The 25,935-nt window shown below is 45.1% G+C and overlaps 1 protein-coding gene across 1 annotated transcript; it reads right to left on the bottom strand.

Moving 5' to 3' along the window:
- Window positions 1-9,655: 9,655 nt before the first annotated feature.
- LOC133373476 (oncostatin-M-like) lies at window positions 9,656-15,963 on the bottom strand. The gene is given in 3 exon segments (XM_061603258.1): window positions 9,656-10,165; window positions 12,157-12,305; window positions 15,907-15,963. Coding segments are annotated over 3 exon segments (696 nt in total). The 5' UTR covers window positions 15,944-15,963.
- Window positions 15,964-25,935: the final 9,972 nt, after the last annotated feature.

Genomic DNA, 25,935 nt, shown 5'->3' with positions numbered 1-25,935 from the left:
CCTTCTTTTTCCATACCTTTTACACCCAGAGATCCAAGAAAGTAAACTGATGCCACAATATTATTATTGATAATAATAACAATATGACTAATAATTATATTAATATTGTCAATAACAATCTGAATCTGAATAAACGTAATACAATAACTGGTCTGATATCTTCAGTTCAAAGTAAAGATTTCCAGGCTGTTTGTTGTTGTTGTTGTTGTTGTTGTTAATAATATCCTGCCCTTCCTCCCAGAAGCAGCCGAAGGCAGCAAACAAAAATACTAAACGGACTTTAAAACATCTTAAAAACAAAAACTTTAAAACATATTAAAACAAAACATCTTTAAAAACATCATGTTCAAAAAGCTTTTAAAAGCCATCTTAAAAAGCAGTTCCAACACAAACGCAGACTGGGATAAGGTCCCTATGTAAAAGGCTTGTTGGAAGTGAAAGGCACCGAAAAGATAACAGATGGTGCCCGTCTAATATTTCAGGGGAGGGGATTCCAAAGGGTCAGTGCCACTACACTAAAGGTCCGCTTCCTATGTTGTGGGGAACGGACCTCCTGATAAGATGGTATCTGCAGCAGGCCCTCACTTGCAGAGCGTAGTGATCTGCTGGGTACATAAGGGGCAAGATGGTCTTTCAGGTATCCTGGTCCCAAGCTCTGTAGGGCTTTGTACACCAAAACCAGAACCTTAAACTTGACCCTTGTTTTCCAAGACTGATAAAATTCTGACAAAAACTGATATAGGAATCTGCCTAATGCTGAGTCAGACCATTGGCCCATCTAGCTCAGTATCGTCCACACTGACTGGCAGCCTCTTTCCAGGGTTTCAGGCAGGGGTTTCTCCCAGCCCTACCTTAGAGATGCCACTGGGGATTGAACCAGTGACCATCTGCATGCGAGGCAGATGCTCTGCCACTGAGCTATGGTCCTCCCCCAAATGGGCAGGATAACACCTATTGGATGTTGCTTTTGGCATTAGCATTATGCAGGCTTTTGGGTTTCTGGGATGTTGACGTAACATTCCTCCCCCCCTCCCCGTCCTCTTGCATGAGAAGTGCCCTAGGAAAATGAATTCGCATTCCTCCCAGGGTCCCCTTTCTATTCAGTGAGAGATGCCACTTATGTGGAATATATACCATAGGGGGAAATTCCCATGCCTACCTTGGGGATTGGACGTGTTGGGGAAAAAAACAAATCTTACTAAGATCACACAAGCCTGCAGGTCACAAAGAGATCCTGATACACGGCATGGGCGCCTGCATAATGCAAAAGCTTGCACATTCTTAACCCCACCACCACTAATGGCAAAAAATAAAATGTAAGACCAGTAAAAGATCTCACTGTACCTGTTTTGCGTCTTTTGTATTTTGCATCCCAAAGACCACAACGACTGGACTATTCCACACTTCCACCCTCCAGTCTCTTGCTGGCTAGCAGAGAAACATTATCTCGATGGCTGTCTCCAACGTTCTCTTTGGAAGGAGCTTGGATTGTCAACAAAATAGAGGGCACACCGGATGGAACTCCAATCCACGCTCTGCAAATTGGCTCTGCTGCCCGGCTGTTACGAAGGAAGGCACCCCAACAAGGTGAATGTGGGGAGCTTCAAAGCAAAGCAACCCTTTTTTTTCTGGCCCAAGGCCTTCTTTAGAATTCCCTTTTGGGAACAGCTGGCCTCATCGAAGTTGCTGAGTCAGCAGGGTAAGGGCAATCCATGGGGTTAGGCTGTCCTGTGCCAGTTTGGGGGGGGCTATAGGTCAGAAGGGAGCTTCTGGACTCAGAGGGAGCAAAGCTCACATCCCCTGCAAGCAGCTGCCTCTCAAGAGTAAAGACTTCTTAGAGAGACTGACTCACAGATCCAGCTGATTCTTGCTCTCCTGGCTGTCCTGGGCTGTGCCCAGGGGCCGTGGCGAGGGGAACAACTGACTGTCTTTGATCTCATGACCAGACAGTGGATGCCTTAGGGACTTTTCCACTCAGAGAGGCTCTGGTTCACCTGCCACCATTGCAGCCCCAAAGATTGCAGCAGGCCCATAGCTACGTCCTGCCTCCACTGTCTTGTGTTCTACCTCCACTGTCAAAGGCAGCATTCTTCTGAATACTAGTTGCTGGAAACCACAGGAGGGGAAAGGGCTATTGCACTCAGGTACTCCTTGCAGGCTTCCCATGCAGGCATCTGGTTGGCCACTGTGATACTGGACTAATTGGGGCACTAGCCTGATCCTGCAGGGCCCTTCTGGTGTTCTTTTGTTCACAGTCCTGAACACATCTGCTTTTCTTAGGAGTGTCTGCATACGGCATGCTGGGAAAAAATGTTGTAACTGGTTCTAATATTGTATTTTTAAACTGTCGTAACCCACCCGGGGAACCTCATGGTGAAAGGCAGGTAAGTAATAATAATAATAGGCTGTAGTCAATTAATTCCTACTCAGAGTAGACCCATTGAAGTTAATGAATGTAACTTAGCCATAATAAAAGTAATAATAAGCAAAAGGATGTTCATAGGCCAGAGCATGGTAGAAAGCTTTTGAGGGGGGGGTTTCTAGCCAAAAGAAAACAAATATAAAACTCTTGCTTCTTATTTATTTATTATTAACATTAACTACCTTCCCTTCACAGGCCCTCCGTGGCGCAGAGTGGTAAGTGGCGGTAACGCAGCCGAAGCTCTGCTCGCGGCCGGAGTTCGATTCCAACGGGAGGAGGAAGTCGAATCTCCGGTAAAAGCGGTCTAGGTCCACTTAGCCTTCCATCCATCCGTGGTCGGTAAAATGAGTACCCGGCATACGCTGGGGGGTAAAGAAAGGCCAGGGACGGAACTGGCAATCCCACCCCATATATACGGTCTGCCTTGTAAATGTCGCAAGACGTTACCCTAAGAGTCAGAAACGACTCGCACTACAAGTGCAGGGACACCTTTACCTTTTACCTTCCCTTCATCCCAAGGTCACAGGGCAGGTTACAACAATTTTAAAAAACAGCATTAAAAACAATTAAAAACAACCTAAAATCACAAAATAGTGTGAATCCTAAAAATATACATCTCTGGTGTCCAAGGCCAGGCTAAAGAGGTGCGTGTTCAGCAGTCTCCTAAAACTGTACTTGTTGCCAGTCACACCTCTGTGGGGTATTTCTGGATAAATTCTGGATGAATTGGAAAAATAACCATAATGTTTAAAAAACCTAACCCTTTTTTTCTTCATCCTATAGGAAGCTGCCAGGACTTTTAACTTACAGCCGCTTGGAAGCGACCTATTTATTGAGCATTCAACCTGTTGCTTCTGCACAACGTTTGTGAGGAGGTTAGACAACACTGGCTATTTATGGAGCATCAATTCTGATTTGCTTGTGGGGAGGTTTTGTCGCCTCAAGCACTTGTGAATCCAGTTTGCATTTTCCTGTCACTTTCTTTATTGCAAAAAAGTCTGATTGGGGGGGAAAGCGGGTTTGTTGCGCAAGAGCTCTGAATCACCTTTAATTACACATCGGCTGGGGTGATGCCACCTGAAAATAACACCAGTCTGGAATTGCTCATTTCTTGTTGCAGATGGAGCCATAGCTGTCTATATTTCCCCCTCCACAATTCTTTCACACTTGGCTTGAGTTGGTGGATGGATCTCAAGGGTTCTAGTAAGATCCCACAACGGTTCCATCTGGCCATCCCTGCTTTAGGGGAATGCAGGCAATTCTCTGGTTATTGCTAATGGGCCACTTCTCACAACTTCACTTTCACTTTTTGTAGCTAGTCCATACCGCCCACTCCTGTTCCACATCACCTCATTCTGTGGGCAGACCTTTTTCTTTCTTTTTTTGCCCTGAGGGAAGTGATCAGGCCATTTCATTTGCAAATTTGAGTGAAACTTACCCTGGGGGCAGAATGAGTTTCTCACACAAGGCAGGACTGGTGGAACCCTGCTGTCATGACAGAAATGGAAGGAACTCCTGGGCTTATTGAGAAGATGAGTTTGAAAGTGGACACTGAAGTATTCGGCTGCACGCACACCGTACATTTAAAGCAGATGACTTCCCCCAAAGAATCCTAGGAACGGCCCTTTGCTAAGGGTGCTGGGAATTGGAACTCTGTTCCCAGGATTCTTTGGGGGGAAATAAATCCTCCCAACAACACTGTGAGGTGGGCTAGGCTGAGAGACAGTAACTGGCCCAAAGTCACCAAGTGAGTGAAGATTTGAACCCTGCTTTCCCAGGTCCTAATCCCACATTCCAATCACTAAACGTATGGTTTGTATGCAGCTTTTTATCTCCTGCAGAAGGAATGGACATTATACATAATTTTAAATTCCTGTCAACATCCTCCCTCTCCCCCCACCCCACCCCATTCCAAGAGAGAGAGAGAGACTGCTGTCTTCAAGATCCCATCAGCCAACTCCTGAAACACTGCTCTCTCTCTCTCTCTCTCTCTCTCTCTCTCTCTCACACACACACACACACACACACACCTCTCTTACATCTAACCCCTCCCTTCAGCTAGGTGAGGGCAATCACTTTCTCCAGTATCCAATTATGAGGGTCTGCGATGTAGAAACCATCTCCTCAGCCACTGACAAAATATCGAAAGTCCATCCTGAGGCAGAAAGTCAGCTAACAGGCATAACACCGCTAAACTATAATTACAGCAATGCTTTTAACACAGGACAAGCATACAGGAAAAGCAACAGCAGCCAAGCAACCTGTCGATTTGCAATGCACTGCTTAGCGCATGCAGTTGCCTTCCAGTGTGTAGCACAATTTAACTGGGGATTACTCTGGGAACCAAACAATCGCATGCGATTTGATACAGGTATGGCAACTGGTGTTCGTGGGCACCTGAGCCTTGCAGTTATTTTGAGTGGCCCTCTTCTCTGTCCCTTTCTGAACTTTTCCTATTCCATGATACATGACCATAACAAGAGTCCTGCTGGATCAGGCCAGTGGCCCATCTAGTCCATCAGCCTGTTCTCACAGTGGCCAAGCAGGTGCCCCAACAGGGATCCCACAAGCAGGACCTGAGCGCAAGAGCACTCTCACCCTGCTTGTGATTCCTAGCAACTGGCATTCAGAGTCATCCTGCCTCCGACCGTGGAGGCAGAACATAGCCATCATGACTAGTGGCCTCCTCTTCCTCCTCCATATCTTTATCGGATCAGGGCAACCGTCACGATATGCGACATACCTGAATTGATAGGCTTTGCTCTGCACAGCAGGGCATCCGACTGGATCTCTGATCACCCAGAGGATCTGGCAACCGTTTCCACTGCTGCTGCATTCCGTAAGAGGAGCAGCGCTCACCTCTCACCTCCCTTCACTGCAAGTAAGGGGGGACGGTTTGGAAATCAGGGAGAGAGACATTTCAGCAAATGCAATTGTGACATAGCAGCAGATCGAGTCTGAGAGAGCCTGAACCAGAGAGATATGGCTGTGAGACCACCAAAAGTTTCCAAACGTAACGGAAAATTGAGAAAGGCAAAGTTATAGCAGGACACGTCTATTTCATCTGAACAGATCTTCTCTGGACCCAACCAAGAAGACTACTGAGGCAGCAATGTCAATTCAGACAGCTTTCCCCAACCTGGTGCCCTCCAGATGATTTGGACTACAACTCCCATCAGGCTAAGCCCGCACAGGGGAGTTGTAGTGCAACATGTTGGGAGGCTGGCTCAGACTGTTCCCTTGTTCCCTTTGCCTGGAGCATGTCTCCCATTTCCCTTGAATTTGTTACATACTTCCCTTCACTGACTCTCTCATTGCCAGCATTTTGACCAAGGGTGGGGAACATTTTCCACCCACAACCTTGTGTGCAACCCCCACACACACACCGTCCCTCCCTGTTGTCCATCCCGGCAGGCAAGAGCCATCATCATAGTTCCAGGGCACATTTCAGCCAGGGATAAACACTCCAGGAGGTTGCGAAGCATGACCAGGAGGGCATGTGGACAGGGGAGACTCACAAGGGCCACATTTGGCCCCCAGGTCTCAAGATCCCCATTAACATAATCCTATCCTAGTGTCTTGTTTTACTTGATTGTATATAAGCAACAATGGGAAGCTTTTTGGGGGGGTTCAACTGCTCTAAATAAATCCATTCACATGTGCAGTCCATATTCTGGGCGCAACTTGTCCCGGGGAATCCCTTTTTAAAGTGCCGTTAGAAAAGGCTCAGGGGTCTTGCTTCTAGCTTCTCCACACTCTTCAGTTCTTCTTGCGGTCACCCATTGAAATGGCTGCACGCTGTTATTCCACAGAAGCGCAGGGAGAAAACACAGAATGTGGTTTTGGCCACAGAATTTAGTTTCCTACAAATTCACCTTTATTTCTCCTTTTTTAGATAAAGCAAGTTTCTAGCCCTTATGAGTAAGTGCATGAGATGGTTGAAAGTGTGTAGGCAACGCCTGGTGTGAAATCTCAGAAGTGAGAGGAACTGATGAACAAAATTGCTGCAGAGCTGTGGCCCTTCTGCAGAGCCGCACCTCCATCTTTTCCCACAAGTTCCACACAGCTGCCCAGGTTCATTTTCCAATGGCATCTCCTGATACGGCTAGGAGAGACCCCCCCATGTGAATTCCTGGAGAGCTGCTGCCAGTCAGTTTAGGCAGTGCTGTGCTAGATGGACCAATGGTATGACTCAGTACAGTAAAGGGCTGTAGCTCAGCATGATAGAGCATCTGCCTTACATACAGAAGGCCCTTAGTTCAGTCCCCAATGGCATCTCCTAGTACGGCTGGGAGAGACTCCCTGCCTGAAACCCTGGAGAGCCACTGCTGCCAGTCAGGGTTGATAATACTGAACTAAATGGACCAATGGTCTGACTCGGTATACAACAGCTTCCTATGTAATTGTGTATTTCACATTTTGATTGAAAACAAGCAGCCAGTCTTTTGACACTGGATATTAGGCTGTAAGAACTGAGCCGTTGCTGAGGGTAAATTTTATTTATTTTTTATTTAATATGCTTGCTTGTTTGAAATATTTATACTTCACCTTCCTGTCTTACATCAGGCCTCCAAGGTGGCTGATGCATTAAGCAAAAATGAATGTCGGAAAGTATATCATAAGGTTATTTATGTTATGAAAATACAAAAAAAACCCCACAAGAATTATATTGATGACAGAAAAGATCAGTGCAGATGAAACATTATTATTCCACAAAGTCACAAACCAAGGCCAGTGTTGTTGTATTAAAAAAAACTAGTTCATACAACTGAGGCTGGATATTTTTAATTACATGGATATATGTTAATTATTTCATCCATTCTGCAAAAATAAATAAACCTGAGAAAACAAGAGCTATCCCACCTGCAGGACAGCAATGAGCAATTAAATTAACTTTTACAAATATGTTAAACAGACACATTATATAAATATTGATAGCAACATTTTAAATACTCTTTTCTAGTGCAATTATGTTTTTATATATATATATTCAGTGAGGTTTAATAAATAATAGAGTCTTAACAATTGAGCCGCTGCAACAAAATGCTGCAGCGTAGAGTGGTCCTGTTAATTATCCCGGCTTCTCCATCCCATTCTGTCTTCCCACCAGTTTTGCATGCCCTCCTCAAAACAAACCAAAACAAACTCACAAACCTGCCAGTTAGCATCCTGTGGCCACTCGCTGGGGTGCTTTGAGGGGGGGGGCAGGGCTCCCTCTCTTAGGGTTTATTTTTTCTTAACAATGCTTGTGCTGCTGCAGAGTTTGGGGTTCTCCTAAACCTTGGTGATACCTCCCTCTTGTGCATTGGTAGTGCTGGGTTGACTACATAAACAATGGCGCTTACAGGCTGAACCAGAGGAGGCTGGTCTAATAGGCCTAGCGGAGTAGTGCCCCACTAACTTCAGTCTGCCTAAGCCACCACCACCTGCCTGCCTTCTTACTTCCATCAAGTCCGGGGGTGGCTCTGGCAGATAGCTTCCTCCTCCATAGTCTCCGTATAGAATTGAGCAGGGAGGAGGAGGACAGGAGACAAAACTAGAATGAGTTGGCTCCGCCCCCATTGGCTCTGGCTCCGCCTACTGTTGGGCTCCCTGCCTTCCGCCCCGCCAGTTCCAAAGGGCACCAGCCACTAGTGGCCTGAGCATCAGAAATAGAGGGAATTGTACATACCCTATGGTAAGACACACTGGCAACTGAGTTTTAAAATTAACGTCAGTATCGCATTAACTTAAAATCTGGAAATAGTATTGCTGTACAAATCCAGCAGCGTGTTTTTTTAAAGTAATTGATCTTCAGTGAACCCTTTCCATGACCATTTGTCTGCTGCAGAACTCAGGTGTGCTGGTGAAGTTTCTGGAAGGTTTGTTAGGAGAGGGGCAGGTCTCCCATACACACACTTCCAAATTAAGATGTTAAAATCCCTGATCTATAGTAACTTAGTTGTAGATTAGTGCTTACATGGCTACGTGCATGGCTCCTGGGAGGAAGTAGGTAACTGAGTAAGCCCTTGCAACAGGTAATTTGCTACAGGTAAGAAGAACTTGTTGAGGCTTACCCCTGAAATACATTTTTGTAACCCTTGGCTCTGTGCTGTAATATGCACACTGATCTAAATACACCATAGCCAAGTCCCAACATCATCCCATTCCTAAAAGCCTGCTAGAAGGTTGCATCGCAATCCAGCATTATACCAAGAAACATTGTACCTGGGCAGAGATAATGCAGATGAAGAGGTGGGACTATGCAGATGGTGAAAGCTAGCCTGGTTCTCCATGGCTCCCATTGATGATTTTCCAATGGGAGTAGGAACCAGACAACAATCTGAGACATAGCAAAAAGCAGGTGCAATGTCACTCCCCAAGCCCAACCACAGGTTTACGGGGCATTGGAGGCAAATGCAGCCCTGCCCTTGAGCACGGCCCTTTGCATTCTCTCCAATGACCGACTGCCATTCGTTCCTATGGGAAAGGCACATCTTGACTGGAGGCAAACAGGTGAATGAATTATTCTCACCCTTTAGGACACTGACCTCTAGCAAAGACAGGAAAGAGCACTCTCACGTCAAAATCACATGCAAGCAGCCGTGCTGTGGGCCTACATTTCTTCTGCAGCATACAGTGGTTTAGTCAGGCAGGATCACTGGATACTGAATCACTGAGGAGAAAATCATCGGGCTGTGATTGACAGCCATCCTCAATTGGCCTGTGGTGCTGGCCTGTAGTAACCTCTGAAGTGGATCCTCTCAAGGGCAATCCATTGCTGCAAGAGGCCTTTAAACATCCCTGTGGTCCCCCCCTTCTCCCCCCTTTAAAAAAAAGTGTGCAAACTCCAAACATCGCCCCTGCTTGTCAGCTTCCTGTTGGGGCATCTGGTTGGCCATTATGAGAACAGGATGCTGGACTGGTTCAGTCCCTGATGGCATCTCCAAGTAGGGCTGGGACTGAAAGAGAGACATCTCTCTGAAGCCCTGGAGAGCCGCTGCCAGTCAGTGAAGACAATACTGAGCTAGATGCACCAATGGTTTGACTCAAGTACAAGGCAGCTTCCTAAGTTCCTAAGTCAGGACCAAAGAACAATACTCTTGTGTTTTGAAACGTTCCATCTGAGGGTCTCTTCCTTGTCACATGTCTGAAGGGCATTGCTTCTGCATTTGGGCTGGTCTTGTGAGCAAATGCGCTTTAAGTTATTATCTTTCAGAGAGACTGATGAAATTCCATGTTTCTTTTCCTTTTTCAAAAAGAACTCTTTTGATGAGTCAATCAGAAAGTTGCAGTCTGCCTTCGCCTGTTTCTCTTTTTCTGACCCTCTGGCCTTTTCCCTCTAAGTAGCTGCTTTTTGAAGGCCTTTGCCAAGCCGCCGGTGAACTCCGAGTAGCTCCAAAGCACACGGCATCCTTCAATCTTTTGCTGGATGGCTGGAAGGTCTGTGGATCTCTTTGGGAGAATGATGTCAGCTGGGGTCAGCCCCTGCAGGCAGATGGCACAGTGAGTGTTGGAGAGGAGGCCTGTAACTGACTTCAAAGCTTTTTTCAATTGGCCATGCAATGGCTCATCTGGGCCAATCAGCCTCTTCTGCTGCTCTGTGATGAGTGCAAGGGACTCCTCCATATACAGCAGAGTCCTGTATAGCTCCTGAAGCATCACACTCTCTGGTTTCCTAGTGATATTGCTGTTTGGGAACGAAGGAACTGGTGTTGTTTGGCAAAGGATGTGTGCATCTTTCAGCAAGCCCATGTGAGTCAACTAGAGATGAAATCAGACAAGAGTCATGTCAATTACTGGCATATCCTTAAAAAAAGGTCCTTTAATTCAAATAGATAATATCCCTCAATGTAGGGCCTGAGGAAAAATGTGAAGTGGGGAGGGCTTCTCTTTCACTGGGGTGGCTCGGATCAGCAACAGTGTGAGGCAAACAGGAAGTGCAAGAGGAAGAATGTTATTGAAGAGCAACTTCCTGTTGTGGCATGACGGGAGTGTGGCCTTCTGGGCCAATCCTGTGGTTCTGTCTTGGCTGGCAACGAGGCAGATGGGTAATCACATCTCCCAAAAGGTGTGTTGAAGCGAAAAGGCGGATTGCATATGTATGGACAGACACAGCTTTGTGCGGGCAAACAAATGGACAGAAATCGGAGGGCCAACCCTACCATTAGGCAAAATGAGGCAACCGCCTCAGGTAACAGATGCTGGAGGACATCAGCAACAGCTCCCTCTTCTGCTTAAACCCTCCGGCCATTGCTCGCTGATGGAAGACAGAGCTGTTTATATGCTACATGGTCTGTCCTGGCTCTTTAAACTAGCCTACTGCCTCTGTTGCAATGGACCCTATCCTGTCCCTAGGTTTAGAATAAGATTCATCTGCCTTTTTTACTGACCACAACAGAATGCTTCTTTCAAGCCCAGTTTCAGGGCAGAGACCCAGGAAGACATCTGCAGGCAGTCATGCACCCCAGCAGTGGTCAACAGGAAAGGACTGCTTCCCTGACCTTCCATCACTGGTGTCACTGCACTTACCGGGAGGGCAGCACAGAGGTTGGCATGCTGCAAGATACCAGCAGGAGCTCCAGATCCGTTTTGCTGGTGTGTTTGCACTTCACCAACCTCCCCTCCCCCTCTTACCTCCCAGTAAGTGTAGCAATGCCGGTGATAGGAGGTCAGGGAAGAGCCACTCCCCTCCCCGATGACCACTACTGGTGCACCGGCGGATGCCATGTTGGCAACTCTTCTTTAAATGACAACAATTATTTCTAAAGTTGTATCTATGCTATAAATTAGCATCTGCAAAATGCACATTTCCCCCCTCTTCTCTCTTTCTCTCTCTCTCTTTAGTGATGTGCTTTCTTTTTGTCGGCAACACATACATGGCTGTTGTATCTGAAACACGGGGGAAATGAAGACTGCATTTACTTTTTAGAGCCACGTACAAGTGAGTCATTACAGGAAAAAGGCCACTTCTATGCCTGGAAGCCAGCTCCTGGATTGGTACAAGTGGAACAAAACACAGAAGAAACATCAGGCTTTTGCCCATTCTCAGTGGTGGCTGGTCCCTCTTGGGACTGGTGGGGTGGAAGGCAGGGAGCCCAACAGTAAGCAAAGCCAGAGCAAAAGTCAGGCAGAGCCAGCTAATTCTTATTTTGTCCCCATCCTCCTCCCTGCTAAGTTCTGCAAGGGCAACGCTGAGACTAAAGAGGAGGAAGTTGGCAGGCTGTGCCACTGGGCTGGTGGTAAGTAAGAAGGCAGCCAGGTAGGGGCTGGCTGAGGGCAGACTGAGGTTGGTGGGGCGGTGCCTCCGTTCACCCTAATGGACCAGTTTCCACTGCCCGTTGTCCCAAAGCAAAGCTGCAGACTCCAGGCAGTGGTGCAAGCAATGCAACATTGGGGGTGTGTGTGCAGGAGAACATCCTAGCAGACACAGCCTCACAACGGCAACAATGGTCAGTCCAGGTGTTTTGGACTACAACTCGCATCGGCTCCAGCCAGCACAACTGTGCTCCTGTCAGCCCTAGCATCATACAGCCATGCTGGCTAGAGCTGGAGGAGGTTGTGGTCCAAAATGTATGGGGGACACCAGACTGGGGAAGCTTGATTTAAACTGCGACCCTAGCCCCACTTACCAACAGGGGTGGAGTCCACTGAATTCAATAGGACTTAATTCTGAGTAGCCATCGGCTGTGCTTGCTCTGTTAGATCCCATTCTTGGGTGGCAAAGCAGATACAGTAAATCCCAGGTAACTTACGTAGGACATGTAGAGTTTCCGAACAGCCTGTTTTATCCATACAATATGTTGCTTAGTTTTGAGGAGGGGCTGTGAATCTGTGGGACACATTTGGCAGAAGCTGGAATCTACTGGTGTTGCATGCAGGAGAACGAGCACGGTCACCACAACTGGATAAGAAAATGAATACGAGAAGCAAGTGAGGTGAGGGACTGGGCCAGTGGAAGGCAGGTAGACTTGGAGTTGTTCAATGACAGATATCATCATTGTTCTTAAAAAAAGTACTTTCATTCAAGTAGATAATATCCCTAAATGTAGGGCCAGAGCAAAAGATATGAAGAGGGGAGAGCTTTCTACCCGCCCTTCACCTGAAGGTCCCAGGGTGGGTTACAACAATTTAAAATTCAATATTAAAAACAGTTTAAGACAAATCAGAAACACAGGAATAGGGCTGAGTCCTGAAATGTGTTTTGTGCAAAATTAGAATACGAGCCTGACGTTTCAAAACTCATTTATGTTTCTTTGAGGATCTGACTTGGAACCTTTCACACAACCAAGCATTGGCCTTCTTCCATGAGCCCGATCCATATGAGACCTACCGCCTTGTCCTATTATGGGGAGCCATCAAATGGGTTGAAACCAGGCTGATTTTTTGATCCCACAAAAGAATAAGGAGTTAAGCATACAGAAATTTTAATGACAGGGGTTCTCAAACTGTGGTTCATGGACCACCAGTGGCCCACGAGCTTGGTTCAGGTGGTCCGTCAATAGGATATAATAAATATTCCTATTGATTTTAAATTGTATTTCTGTTGCTGCTTTTGTTTTATTTTATTACAATTTGAATTGTAAGCGCAATGGCAAGCAATTCCAACAAGGAAAAAAGGGGGGAAATAACAGAAGAAGCCAATGTGGCTTCACGAAAAGCTTAGAGGGGACCTGAAAACAAAAAAGGACACGTACAGGAAGTGGAAAGAAGGCCGGGCCACAAAGGAAGAGTACGGGCAGGTATCACGGAATTGCAGGAATGGTGTCAGGAAAGCTAAAGCTGAGAATGAGCTGAGGTTAGCGAGGGATGCTAAAAGCAACAAAAAAGCTTTCTTCAGGTACATCCACAGTAAAAGACAGAGAAAAGAAATGGTGGCACAGCTACTCAATGAGGATGGCAAAATGGTAACAAAGAAAAGGCAGAAGTCCTCAATTCCTACTTTGGCTCAGTCTTCTCCCAAAAAAGGGTCTATGACCCTCCCGGGAAACATGAAGTAGAAGGGGCAGGGTTGGAGCTTGAGATTGATAGACAAACAGTCAAGGAATACCTGATCACTTGGAACGAGTTCAAATCAGCAGGGCCCGATAAACTGCATCCTAGAGTATTGAAGGAACTGGCTGAAGAACTCTCAGAGCCGCTGTCTATTATCTTTGCGAAATCATGGAGGACTGGCGAAGTGCCGGAGGACTGGAGTAGAGCTAATGTTGTCCCTATCTTCAAAAAAGGCAAAAAGGAGGAACCAGGGAACTACAGACCAGTCAGCCTAACATCAATCCCTGGAAAAACTCTGGAGCAGATTATAAAGCAGTCAGTCTGTAAGCACCTTGAAAACAATGCAGTGATTACTAGGAGCCAACATGGATTTATGAAGAACAAATCCTGCCAAACTAATCTTGTCTCATTTTTTGATCGGGTAACTTCCCTTGTAGACTGTGGGAATGCTGTGTACGTAATATACCTTGACTTCAGCAAAGCTTTTGACAAAGTGCCCCATGATATTCTGATTAGCAAGCTAGCTAAATGTGGGCTGGATGGAACAACTATCAGGTGGATCCACAGTTGGCTCCAGAATCGTACTCAAAGAGTGCTTATCAATGGTTCCTTCTCAAACTGGGCAGAAGTAACAAGTGGGGTACCACAGGGCTTGGTCCCGGGCCCAGTGCTCTTCAACATTTTTATTAACGACTTGAATGAGGTACAGAGCATGCTTATCAAATTTGCAGATGATACAAAATCAGGGGGCATAGCTAATACCATGGAAGACAGAAACAAAATTCAAAGGGACCTTGATAGGCTGGAGCATTGGGCTGAAAACAACAGAATGCAATTCAACAGGGATAAATGCAAAGTTCTACACTTAGGAAAAAGAAACCAACTCCACAGTTATAAGATGGAGGATACTTGGCTCAGGAATATGACATGTGAGAAGGATCTTGGAATTGTCGTTGATCACAAGCTGAATATGAGCCAACAGTACAATGTGGCTGCAAAAAAGGCAAATGCTATTTTAGGCTGCATTAACAGAAGTATAGTTTCCAAATCGCATGAAGTATTAGTTCCCCTCTATTCAGTGCTGGTTGGGCCTCATCTTCAATACTACATCCAGTTCTGGTCTCCGCAGTTCAAGAAGGATGCAGACAAACTGGAACGGGTTCAGAGAAGGGCAACAAGGATGATCCGGGGAATGGAAACAAAGCCCTATGAGGAGAGACTGAAAAAACTGGGCATGCTTAGCCTGGAGAAGAGAAGACTGAGGGGAGATATGATAGCACTCTTCCAGTACATGAAAGGTTGTCACACAGAGGAGGGCCAGGATCTCTTCTCGATCATCTCAGAGTGCAGGACATGGAATAATGGGCTCAAGTTGCAGGAAGCCAGATTTCAACTGGACATCAGGAAAAACTTCCTAACTCTTAGAGCCATACGACAATGGAATCAATTACCTAGAGCGGTAGTGGGCTCTCTGACACTGGAGGCATTCAAGAGGCAGCTGGACAGCCATCTGTTGGGAATGCTTTGATTTGGATTCCTGCATTGCGCAGGGGGTTGGACTTGATGGCCTTATAGGCCCCTTCCAACTATACTATTCTATGATTCTATGAATTCTATGGAATGCAAATTGTAATATTATAAAATGCAATATAAGACATAAAAGAAGCAATAAAAACACAATTAAAAAAAATCATAGTTTCTAGCACAGCACATTACAATTGCTACAACAGGCCGAAAAATCATTTAGTGGTCCTCCAAGACCCATCAGCAATTTTCAACTGGCCTGTGGGAAGGAAAAGTTTGGGAACCGCATGAATATGGATGTGTGTATGTTTATCCAGTTTGGGCCACTGGAATAAATTATTGTAAACAATGAAGACAGTGAATTCAGACCACCTGAATGAAGCTTTGGGATCACTGGTGGTCCATGGACCACAGTTTGGAAACCCTTGGATTAGTACTAATTAGGGACTATAGCTCAGTGGCAGGATATCTGCTTTGCATGCCAAAGGGGCCAAGTTCAATCCCCAATTAGCAGATGATGATAAAGAGCTGTCTCCATCTGAGACCTTGAAGAGCTGCTGCCAGTCAGAGTTGACAGCTAGACGATACCTTTGGCCCTCCAGATGCATATATGTATTGCCAGCTGGGGCTGATGGGAGTTGTAGTCTAAAACATCTGGAGGGGACCAGCTTGGGGAAGGATGCTCAGGGCATGCTCACAAACTGGGCATGGTGATGGTTTTCCCTGTATTCTGTTTCCAGCATCTTAGAGGTACACAGCCATTACACATGGAGGTACCATTTAGGCAGACCAGATACCGGGAACAAAACTGTCTCCAGCCTCTCCATCTATCTGGCTGGCTGGCTGTCTCTGTTATTCTTCTGATCACCTCATCAAACAACTGTTTTAGAGTTCATAGCAAAGGGGAAAGAGGAACTGGAAAAAGAACGGGGGGGAGACACAGAAGTGATAGTCCCAGGCAGAGGGAAGGAGAGTAAGATCCATACCACGACAAACGGCAAGCACCCAAGACTTCCACACCATGCTCAGACCGGCGTGTTGTTCAGCCAACTGTTTCTTCCTTTCCAAATGGCTCAATGACTGTGGAAGTTGGGTCTTCCTCCCCAGCCCGCATGCTGATTAGCCAAACTCTGCTTTCAGGGTGTGTCCCTGCGTAGTGGAAAGAAGAAAAAAAGAGAAATAGAGAAGCTTCATGGGCTGGCCTTAATGAGTGTCTCAATGTGTGGTGTCCCACAAGAAACACATCCTGCCCCCAGTCTTTGAATGAAATTCCTTGAGGTCAACACATTTCCTGGGTGCTAGCTACTTAGAAGAGTTATCTAGTCAGTGTCTAAGAGGGACTCTGCACCCACTTCTCATGGTAGCAGGACTCCAACAACTTGGTGTCAAAACATATTAATTATAGCAGTGGTTAGCCTTTGTCAATCTGATATCCAGATGTTTTTTGGACTTCAGTTCCCATCAGTCCCAGCAAACATGTCCACTTTGGACAAGTTCCATCATCCCAAGTCAGAATGGCCATTTTAGACCACATCTCCTGTCAGCTCTAGTATCACTTTGCCATGCTGGCTGGAGCTGATGGAAGTTGTAGTCCAAAACACTGTAGCGAGACCCATTATCTCACATTAACTCATTGTGAATTCCATACCTAGCAAATATAGCATTGATGTGATTTGTTACAGTGCTTGCTCATGTGCTATATGGTTACATCATCTCAAAGTAAAGATTGTAGTAATAGACATGAGTCAAATCTGACTGAATCAGATATAATTTTATTATTACAGCCAATAATTTTATTATTACAGCCAAAGGCCTTAACAATATGAACAAAAATTATAAAATGAACCTTTCTCCTGCAACATTCTTGTTAAAATAATACATAATTTTATAAAACTTTATAAAACTCATCAAAACTATTAAAAACAGCCTATTATTACCATCCATTAAAAGGTTGGGCACTCAGGACTTAAAGATAAAAGTTTTATAATACATCATAAAGGCTCCTAGAGCAGTTTACATAAGATCAACAACAAACAAGGCAGTCCCTGCCTGCAGGCTTAAAATTGGGTCACATCCATACCACACATTTAAAGCACAATTGCTTTAACACTTTAACAGTGTTGGAGAATCATAGGAACAGTAGTTAAAGTCCCAGCACCTTTAACAAGCTACAGTTCCCAATATTCTCCATGGCTGTTAAAATGGTGTAATAGTACTTTAACTGTATGGTGTTGATGTGACCTATCTACAATATCTGTTTCTTTGAAATTTCCTCTGGCTTGCTGGTGGCAGAGAAAGGTAGGTGTTTCTCCTCCAATTTAGCACCCTTTTGTAAAAATGGCAAGACAGCAGATCTGTAATCGGGATCTCTTTTCCGAGTCATTTATTTATTTATTTATATACCACCCCATAGCCGACGCTGTCTGGGTAGTTTGACTCATGGGCTGCATCTTTGCAGTTTCAGAGTTTTGTCAAGAAGACTCCCTGGCGGTTTATTATTATTTATTATTTATTAATTAAATTTATACCACACCTTATGGCCAAAAGGCCCTCAAGGCGGCTTACAAAAGAAACGAACATAACAATACGTCAATAGAACATAATACCTCAATAAAATAATACAATTCTCAAAATTAAATAATAATTCTCAAAATTAGATAGCAACATTATTAAAGCAAATTAATTGCTTTGGTTTGTGGTCTGTTTCCACTCTGACTAGACAACCATCTACGTACTGACAAAATCTGACAACCCTTCCACAGTGCCAAACAACTCGTTCTCTATCTGGGCATCATTTTGCTGATTTGGCACAAGGGGACACTCCATTGGCATAGCAGAGAGACTGGCAACATTTGGCTCCACATCTCCTTAAACCTTTCCACCCTAGCTGGCCATTATAAATCCTTGTAATAACTAAGATCTTGTACCTGAGTTTTGTCATTTCCTCCTTCCTCCCAACCTATTTTCCTTTTGCGTTGTGTCCTTTTAGATCAGCCTTCCCCAAGCTGGTGCCCTCCACGTGTTTTGGAGTACAACTTCCACCTAGGGATGGAAGAGAAATTTGATTCAGTTCACATTTAAATGTGACACTGCCTAATTCACACTTTCCAAAATGTGAGAACCAAAACACAGCCGTCCTTTAAAATGTGTGCCTCTCCAAATGTTGCAATGCAGTTCTCCAGCCAAGTAATACGTACAAAAATGCGTCTACTGGGGTAAAGTGTACATAAACATGCATCTATTAATGGAAATGGCATACAAAAACCATGTTATATTAGGGAACATTGCTTTGCAAAAATGTGTATCTTAGGCAAAATTGCATACAAAGTTGTGTATATTAGAAGAAATTCACATTAAAATGCCAATGAATTTTCATGAGGATTTTTTTTAAAAAAATCCCAAACTGGTGTTGAAATGTGGAGAACTGAACTTAAGATTGGAAAAATGAGAAATGGCGAGAAACCAAAGTGGACAGATTTGCCCATCCCTACTCCCGTCATCCTTGACCATCGGAAATGCTGACTGGGGCTGATGGGAGTTTTAATCCAACAATATCTGGAGGGCACCAGGTTGGGGAAGCCTATTTTAGGTTATAAGGCTGAGGACAGGTACTGTCATGTTTGCAGTGATCTGTAAAGTGCTCTGGGAGCAGGTTTGGGCTATAACTTTAGTACAATTGTTTAGCTCTGTGAATTTTTCTAATTTCTTCGACTATTCTAAGCGATCTTTGTTGTAATTATTCATTAGTGGCGATTGCAGGAATGATTTGCAAAGCATTTCCAACTAGCTGAGTCTTGGAGCATCCCGCCTATGCCCCCAGCAAGTCACCAAATTCCCCTTTGATGCTTTTTCATTCTACTCTCATTAAGATTTTTGTCACATTTAATGAGGGGGGGACGGGAGGTTCTTTAGAGTCCTGATACTGGCATAGCTGGTTTATCTACTGCATAGAGAACATCTTCTTTCCACCAGCAATTGATGCTGAACTTTATTATCAACCAAGGAGGGTGACTGCTGGATCCTGCTAATGGGAAGGACCACAGCCCAGCTGCAGAGCACATGCTTTGCATGCCAAGGATTCCAGGTTCTATCCTTGATGTCTAACAATCAGTAGTGCAGGGTCCTTTCATGACTGTTGCACCACGCACCCTCACAGCCATGCCTCCTTTGCGCTTTCCCTCATCTCTCTTGCTCTCCATGTTATCTGCAAATCCACTCTCTACGACAACAGATGTTCATAGGAGCCAATCAGCATGAAACGGGAGCCTGTGTGTTAGCTACTGAGAAGAGTCTTCTCAGTGGCTGACTCACCGCCTTTCACTCTGATTGGCTCCAGTCAGCATGAAAGGACAAGGACTCTCCTCAGTGGTTCAAAGCCCTGAATGACTTAGGACCCAAATAACTGAAAGGCCTTCTCCTTCCATACAGACCTTCTTGGGTGTTAAGATCAGGAGAGAGGGCCCTCTTGGTAGATCCACCACCTTGGAAGGGCAATTCCCCTCCCAGACAGGTGTGTCTGGGATCTTCATTGAACAGCTTTCATCATATGTGGAAGATACACCTCTTTACTCTAGCCTTTGACACCAGCGATATATATAGTCTAACCTTTGACACTGCCCTGGGATCCTTTGGGAGGAAGGGCAGAATACAAGTTCAGTTAATAATAATAATAATAATAATAATAATAATAAATAATTTTGATCTAAGTTTATTTATTTTGTCGATAACCAGAGTAGTGGGAAGGTAGTTTCACAATCCTACATTTTGGTATGGCAAATATAAGACCACTATGTAGGAACTTGTCTGAAAAGTTAGAAGGGGGAATCTCAGGTTTCATCAGCATTATAGTGCGAATTCCTTCTAAGCCACACATTTTTGTATGCATCTTCCCCCTAATATAATGTATTTTATATGTTATTTTTCACTCACATATTCATTTCAATGCACGCTTCCGCTTTCATCTATGCAATTTTGCAAACATCATTTGGTTGGAGAACTGCCTCACAAAATCCAGATAGGCGTGAATTTTGAAGGATGGCCACATTTCGGTTGTCATATTGTTCTGAAAAGTGCAAATTTGATCTACTCTCCTTTAAACGCAAACTGGGTCAAATTTCTCCCACACTCCTACTACCACATTGTAGCTAGCCGGCTGCTGTGTAGTCACTGTGAGAAAGAAGAAACATTCTTTGTTTCACACAAGTGGGTATGTGAGATAAGAAAAGAGGAGTGGGCATTGAGGGAGCCCAGGCCTCTGTTGGTCATAGAAATAGGGTGTTCTTATTTCCCGAGACCTCCCCCTTCCAGGCTCAACTTAGTCCCTTACGTTCGTTGGAAGAGAATAGGAGAAGGAAGGGGAAACTCTCTACGCGGAACTCAGGTTAAAAATAGTGTCTGTGGCTGGCTGTAGACTATCACGATCTGTGGTTTCTTAATCTTCTTGGCTCTTCGATAGACGTCACTGTTGCCCCATGATTCGGGAAAAAGAGCGGAAAAGAGGGGGGGAGGAAGCTGTAGGCTTCATAGGGACTCCTCAAAGAGCTTCTTTGCCCGGGAAGCCATCAGCACAGCCGGGCAGGTGAAAAGTGCTGGCCATTGAACATATTGAGAGCCAGCCTGGTGTAATGATTCGAGTGTCAAACTAAGACCTGGGAGACCAGGGTTCAGATCCCGACTCATCCATGAAGCTCTCTGGATGACCTTGGGCCAGATACGGCCTAACCTACCTCACAGGGTTGTTGTGGGTATAAAATGGAGAGAGGTGAGACCCATGTACACCACCTTGAGCTCCTTAGAGGAAAAGCGGGATATCAGTGCAATAATGAATAAATAAATATCATCCCAAACAACATGGTGTTAAGCATGGCTTGCCCATTGGGTTCAATGGGGCTGAATAAGAGACGATGATGAGGGGCTGAGTGAGATCCTAGTTCAAAACTCTGGAGAGCTGCTGCCAGCCAGTGTTGATGATAACAGTGAGCAAGATGGACCACTGGTCTGACTCAGTATTGTGAAGGGCCATAGCTCAGTGGGTAGAGCATCTGCTTTGCATGCAGAAGGTCTTAGTTCCAGTCCTTGGCATCACCAGGTACAGCTGGGAGAGACCGGTCTAAAGCCCCGGAGAGCCGCTGCCAATCATTGTCTACAATACTGGGCTAGATGGGCCAGTATCTGACTCAGTGTAAGGCAGCTTCTTAGGGTCACCCTGATCTGAACCACCCAGACAATTCTTTGGCTGCAAGCCTCTGTTTCTTTTGCTCTAAGGGGGTTCTGCTTCCTGTACTACAACCCCCATCATGCTGCTGGCCTTGCTGGCTGATGGGAGTTGGGGTCCAACAGCGACTGGGCAGGCAGAGGTTTAAGACAAGCAGAACAGCCTTCTGCTTTCTGCACTATACAGGGGTTATTTACTTTTTTTATTTAACAGGATGTACCACTTTGCCATCAAAACTTCAAATGTGGTTTACAGAAAATGTGAAGTATACATTACAATTACCAATAAAATCAGATGTTAAAAACAAGTTAGACTATTCCCCCCCCCAAAAAAATAGAATCAGCAGTTTTAAAGATATACATTGCTAGCAGCCTTTCACTTCGTGTTGCTGAGAAACCAAAAAATCAGTTCAGTTTTGAAAGGTTCTGTCCACCATCTTGATTCAAAATGGCATCCAATTATGGCCAAACACAGAGGACAACCTGCTCCTTAGACCTGCAGAGAGTTGTTACGAGATCCCTCTTCCCCTCACAGAGCTACAGCTCCCAGAATTCCCTGGGAAGAGGGATTGATTGCCACTCTGGGAACTGAAGCTCTGTGAGGTGAATAGAGTTCTCCTCACCAGTAGTATAGTGGCAAATTCAGAAGCGTAGGGTCTCTTCATGATAGTCACAGCCACACTCCCTCCCCCTGTTTTTTTTTGCTGCTGGGTGGAGAATTAGATCCTTTGTGAATGCCTTCTCCCACAACAACAGACATCTCTAGGAGCCAATGAGCAAGCAAGGGGGAGAGTGTTGGCTACTGGAAAGAGTCTTCTCCATGGTTGACTCAAATCCTTCACTCTGATTGGCTCCAGTCAGCAAAAAAAGGACAAGAAAGCATGTTAGAACACTCTTCTCAGTGGGTAACACACTCCCCTGTCACACTGATTGGCTCATAGGATGTTGGAGTCATAGGAACCCTGCTGGGACCCTGCTCCCAAAAAAGTAAGGAGTTTTGAGACACTGGACGGCTGCACCCCTGCTCCTAACAACTTTCAGCACCCTTCACAAATGCTAGTTCCCAGGATTCTTTGGGAGAAGCTATGTCTGTTAAAGTGGCATAATAGTGCTTTAAATGTAAGATGCGGATGTGGATCATCATCCTCTCCTGAATTTATATCAAGGACTAGCATGGGATGTGACCCCTTCTCCCATTTGCATAAACCAATACTAAGACTAGATAACAGCATGCTGAGGAATGCAATGAAGCGCTCACAGCCGCTGCCTCCTTTGCTACAAATGCCCTCTGCAAATTCATTGCATGAGCGGAATGGAATCCAAGGAGATATGTTTCTCATGACTCCAGCCTGCAGGGACCAGAGGATGAATTCTTTTGTGAATCACGGCCAGGAGTGCACACTGCCAGTCCAATGGAGATAGCGGTGAGAAGCAATATCCCAAGATCCAGGATCTCCAGGATCTCCTTTCAGGTCACCAGAGGTTCACCCTCCATGCAGTCACATCCTGTCCCTTTCAAGTCATGGATGGCAAAGGTGTGGCTGAGTGGGGAGGACTTGAGGGCAAGAACCTTTTGAGAATGTCAACCCAAATGGAATAGCATCGCCCCAGTGTCGACTGACCCAATGGCATGCCAAGTGATGTCATTTGGCTCAGAGAATCATTTGTAGATGACAACAGTCCTTGCTGGAACATTGCAGATTAGCGCTATTGTAATATATTTCTTGTTTCCGTTTCATTAGAAGGGAAATGCACCGAAGATTTTTATCAGTCAGCTGCAAAAGGCAAGTCTGCTCATGACCCTAAATTAATCATCCCACCAGCTTTCATAGCCTGCAATTCAGCAGCACAATGTTATGCATTTCCTTATTTTATGGCATAGCAGGAGGGCAACAGCAACTACAGTATTGGACATATGGCGCTGCCATATACCAGAGTCAGCTTGAGGGTCCATCTAACTCAGTGCTGCATACTCTGACTGGCAGCAGTTCCTCTGCAGTAAGAACATAAGAAGAGCCCAGCTGGATCAGGTCCAAGGCCCATCTAGTCCAGCATTTGTTCACACAGTAGCCAACCAGATGCTCTAAAGGGAAGCCTGAGGGGCTGAGGACCCAAGCAGGACCTCAGCGCAAGAGCAACGCTTGTCCACTGACCCTCCCAGAAACTGGTGGAGGTAGAACACAGCCGTCGTGGCTAGTCTATAGAGACTAGTTTTTTCATGAGCTAGTCCCTGGCATGCTCTAGATTTAGCTATTGATTAAAACATTTATATCTTGCCCATCCATTATAAGAAATTTATGCAAGGCAGCTAACTTTAAAATCAAACACAAATGCTTATTTTTAAAGTAGTTCCCCTTCCTGCAAGCCTTCTACAATCTTTATCCCACTTGGTATCTGCCTTGGAATTTATTTATTTATTTTTACATAGGCGTTGTTGCTTTAAACTGTTTTAGTATTTCTAATTGTTTTTGAAAATTGTTTTTATCTATGCAATTGTTTCAAGTGCTTTTAAATATGTGAGTGTTTTATAGATGTTATATTGTAAATTGCTTCGGGATGCCTCATGGGAAGTGATTCATACATGAAATAAAGTCCCCAAAATGTATTTCCTCCAACAAAACAAACAGCAGCAGGCTATAGAACAGCCAAAATTCCACTCTTTGCTGGATGCTCAATAGCATGGATGACTCTGTGCAAAAGCCCATCAGAATAAGGTGGTTTTTGAAAGCCATCAGAACGGAGCAACACCCACTCCCTCTGAGGTCCCACTGGCCATGTAGAAAAGGGCCTTATTGGTGGTTGCATCAATTTTATGGCTGGCCACCTGTCGGGGACGCTGTGGTGGATTTCCTGCACCAGCAGTGGGTTGGACTAGATGGTTTTTGAGGACCTTTCCAACTCTATGATTCTATCCAAAGAATGTAAGCGCAGCTGGAGATCAAACCCTTATGCTACTTTCTCCCTCTCTGGTCTTGGTCTCAGGAACAGCGGATGAGGTGGCCAAAACAATGGCATTGATTTCTATGTTCTCTTGCATTGATGGAAATCAATAGCTGTAAATCTTCCAGCCTGGTAAGAAGGCCACTTCCACTCCAAATTGCCAAAGCTCCTTGGCATGCAATAAGCCCTGCACCAGCAGCGGGAACTTTATTGTCTGTTAGCTTTCTTTTTTGCTCTGTATTTAGGCCTAGATTACTGAAGTCTAGATTATTCCATTTGTAATATTGAATTTATTCAATATTATTCAATATCCTGATTCTGGAGTGTATGCTCACGTGTGTGCATGTCGAGGGGGTGGGGAAGTGTCCATTAAATGTGTGGTGTATACAATTGCAATCTGAAGATCAGTCTTCTAGACCCAGATCTACTGGGTTGTATCCAATGCAACTGGTAGTCAGAGCCAGACCCATTGAAATTAATGGACAGGACTAAGTATTAATTTCAGTCGGTCTGCTGTGAGGGTAACTTAGCTGCAAGCAACTCATATCTGCGAATAATGTACTTTAGTGCGGTCATGTGTCCATTATGGAGTGGGAGGAGAGAAGACATTCCCCTAGAACTCATGTTGTACCTTGTCCTAGCAATATGCCCTTAAAAATCAGTTTCCGTTTACATGAGGGCCTAAGCAGCAGCAGAACAGCAGCAGTTTTAAAAGGCAAGGGCCTGGCTCCCCCTGTTGACCAACCCTGTCATCTTCATACAACTCTTTTAAGTCTGAAACCAGCGATAGGAAGATAAAAAAAAGGCCTCTCAAAGCATTCTGGCGAATATTCTCCGAGGCGAAATTCCGTTTTTGCTGGGATGGGCATACCCATCTGCAGCATCAGGGCTTCTTCCTGTTATTTTTGGGACAAGAGTTGTTGCAACCACAAGCAAGTAACCATATGGGGAGCCTGGTTGCCATTTTGCATCTCCCAAAATTCCCCAGACCAAGCACCATGCACTGAGGCGTTGTGGGAAGGAAAATGGCAGCCAATCCAATGACAACAAGAAAAAATACTGGAGAATTTCTAGCAATTGTTCTGGGAAAATATCCTCTTTTTCAGAGAGGAAAAAAATATTGGAATAACCTCTTCGAAGAAATTTCAAGTTTGTGTCTAGTTTTTACATTCCCCCCCCCCTCCAAGCTTGATTCTTGCCCTGCTACTGGTGTTCACACACTGGGCTGTAAATGCAAAACTTGTCAGCATCTTGAAACTTGCCCCAACATCCACACTATACATTTAGAGCAATATTGTACCATTTTAAACAGTCATGGCTTCCCCCATAGAATCCTGGGAACTGCAATTTGTGAAGGGTGCCGAGAGTTGCTAGGAAGCCCCCATTCCCCTCACAGAGCTAAAATTTCCAGAGTGGTTAAACAATCAATCCCTCTTCCCAGGAAACTCTGGGAATTGTAGCTCCATGAGGGGAAGAGGGGGTCTCCTAACAACTCTCAGCACCCTTAAACTACAGTTCCCAGGATTCTTTGGAAGAAGCCATGACTGCTTAAAGTGGTATTGGGACTGCTTTAAATGTATAGTGCTAACAGGGCCACCCTAACAATGGAAACAGCTCCTTTTGTGTTCCCACAGGACCTGCTCCTTACCAAGGGTAACACCGTACGTCAAGAAAAGCTATGAAAATCTTTGCTGACAGGCAGTCATGTTGGGGTGGGTTGTTTTTTTAATGGCCTGTTTTTAATCACCCATCTTTCTTGCTGATGGCTGCTGAACAAATCTGAATGTCTGTTTTATGGGCTTTGTGTTTTCAGATGCTGTCAGTGGTGGCTGTAATTTCCCCTTTTTACTACGGCAAATCCA

The sequence above is a fragment of the Rhineura floridana genome, chromosome 19 (assembly GCF_030035675.1).
Source record: "Rhineura floridana isolate rRhiFlo1 chromosome 19, rRhiFlo1.hap2, whole genome shotgun sequence".
NCBI lineage: Eukaryota > Metazoa > Chordata > Lepidosauria > Squamata > Rhineuridae > Rhineura > Rhineura floridana.
Note: the sequence above shows the minus strand (reverse complement) of the source record. Positions and strands in the feature narration are given on the sequence as shown.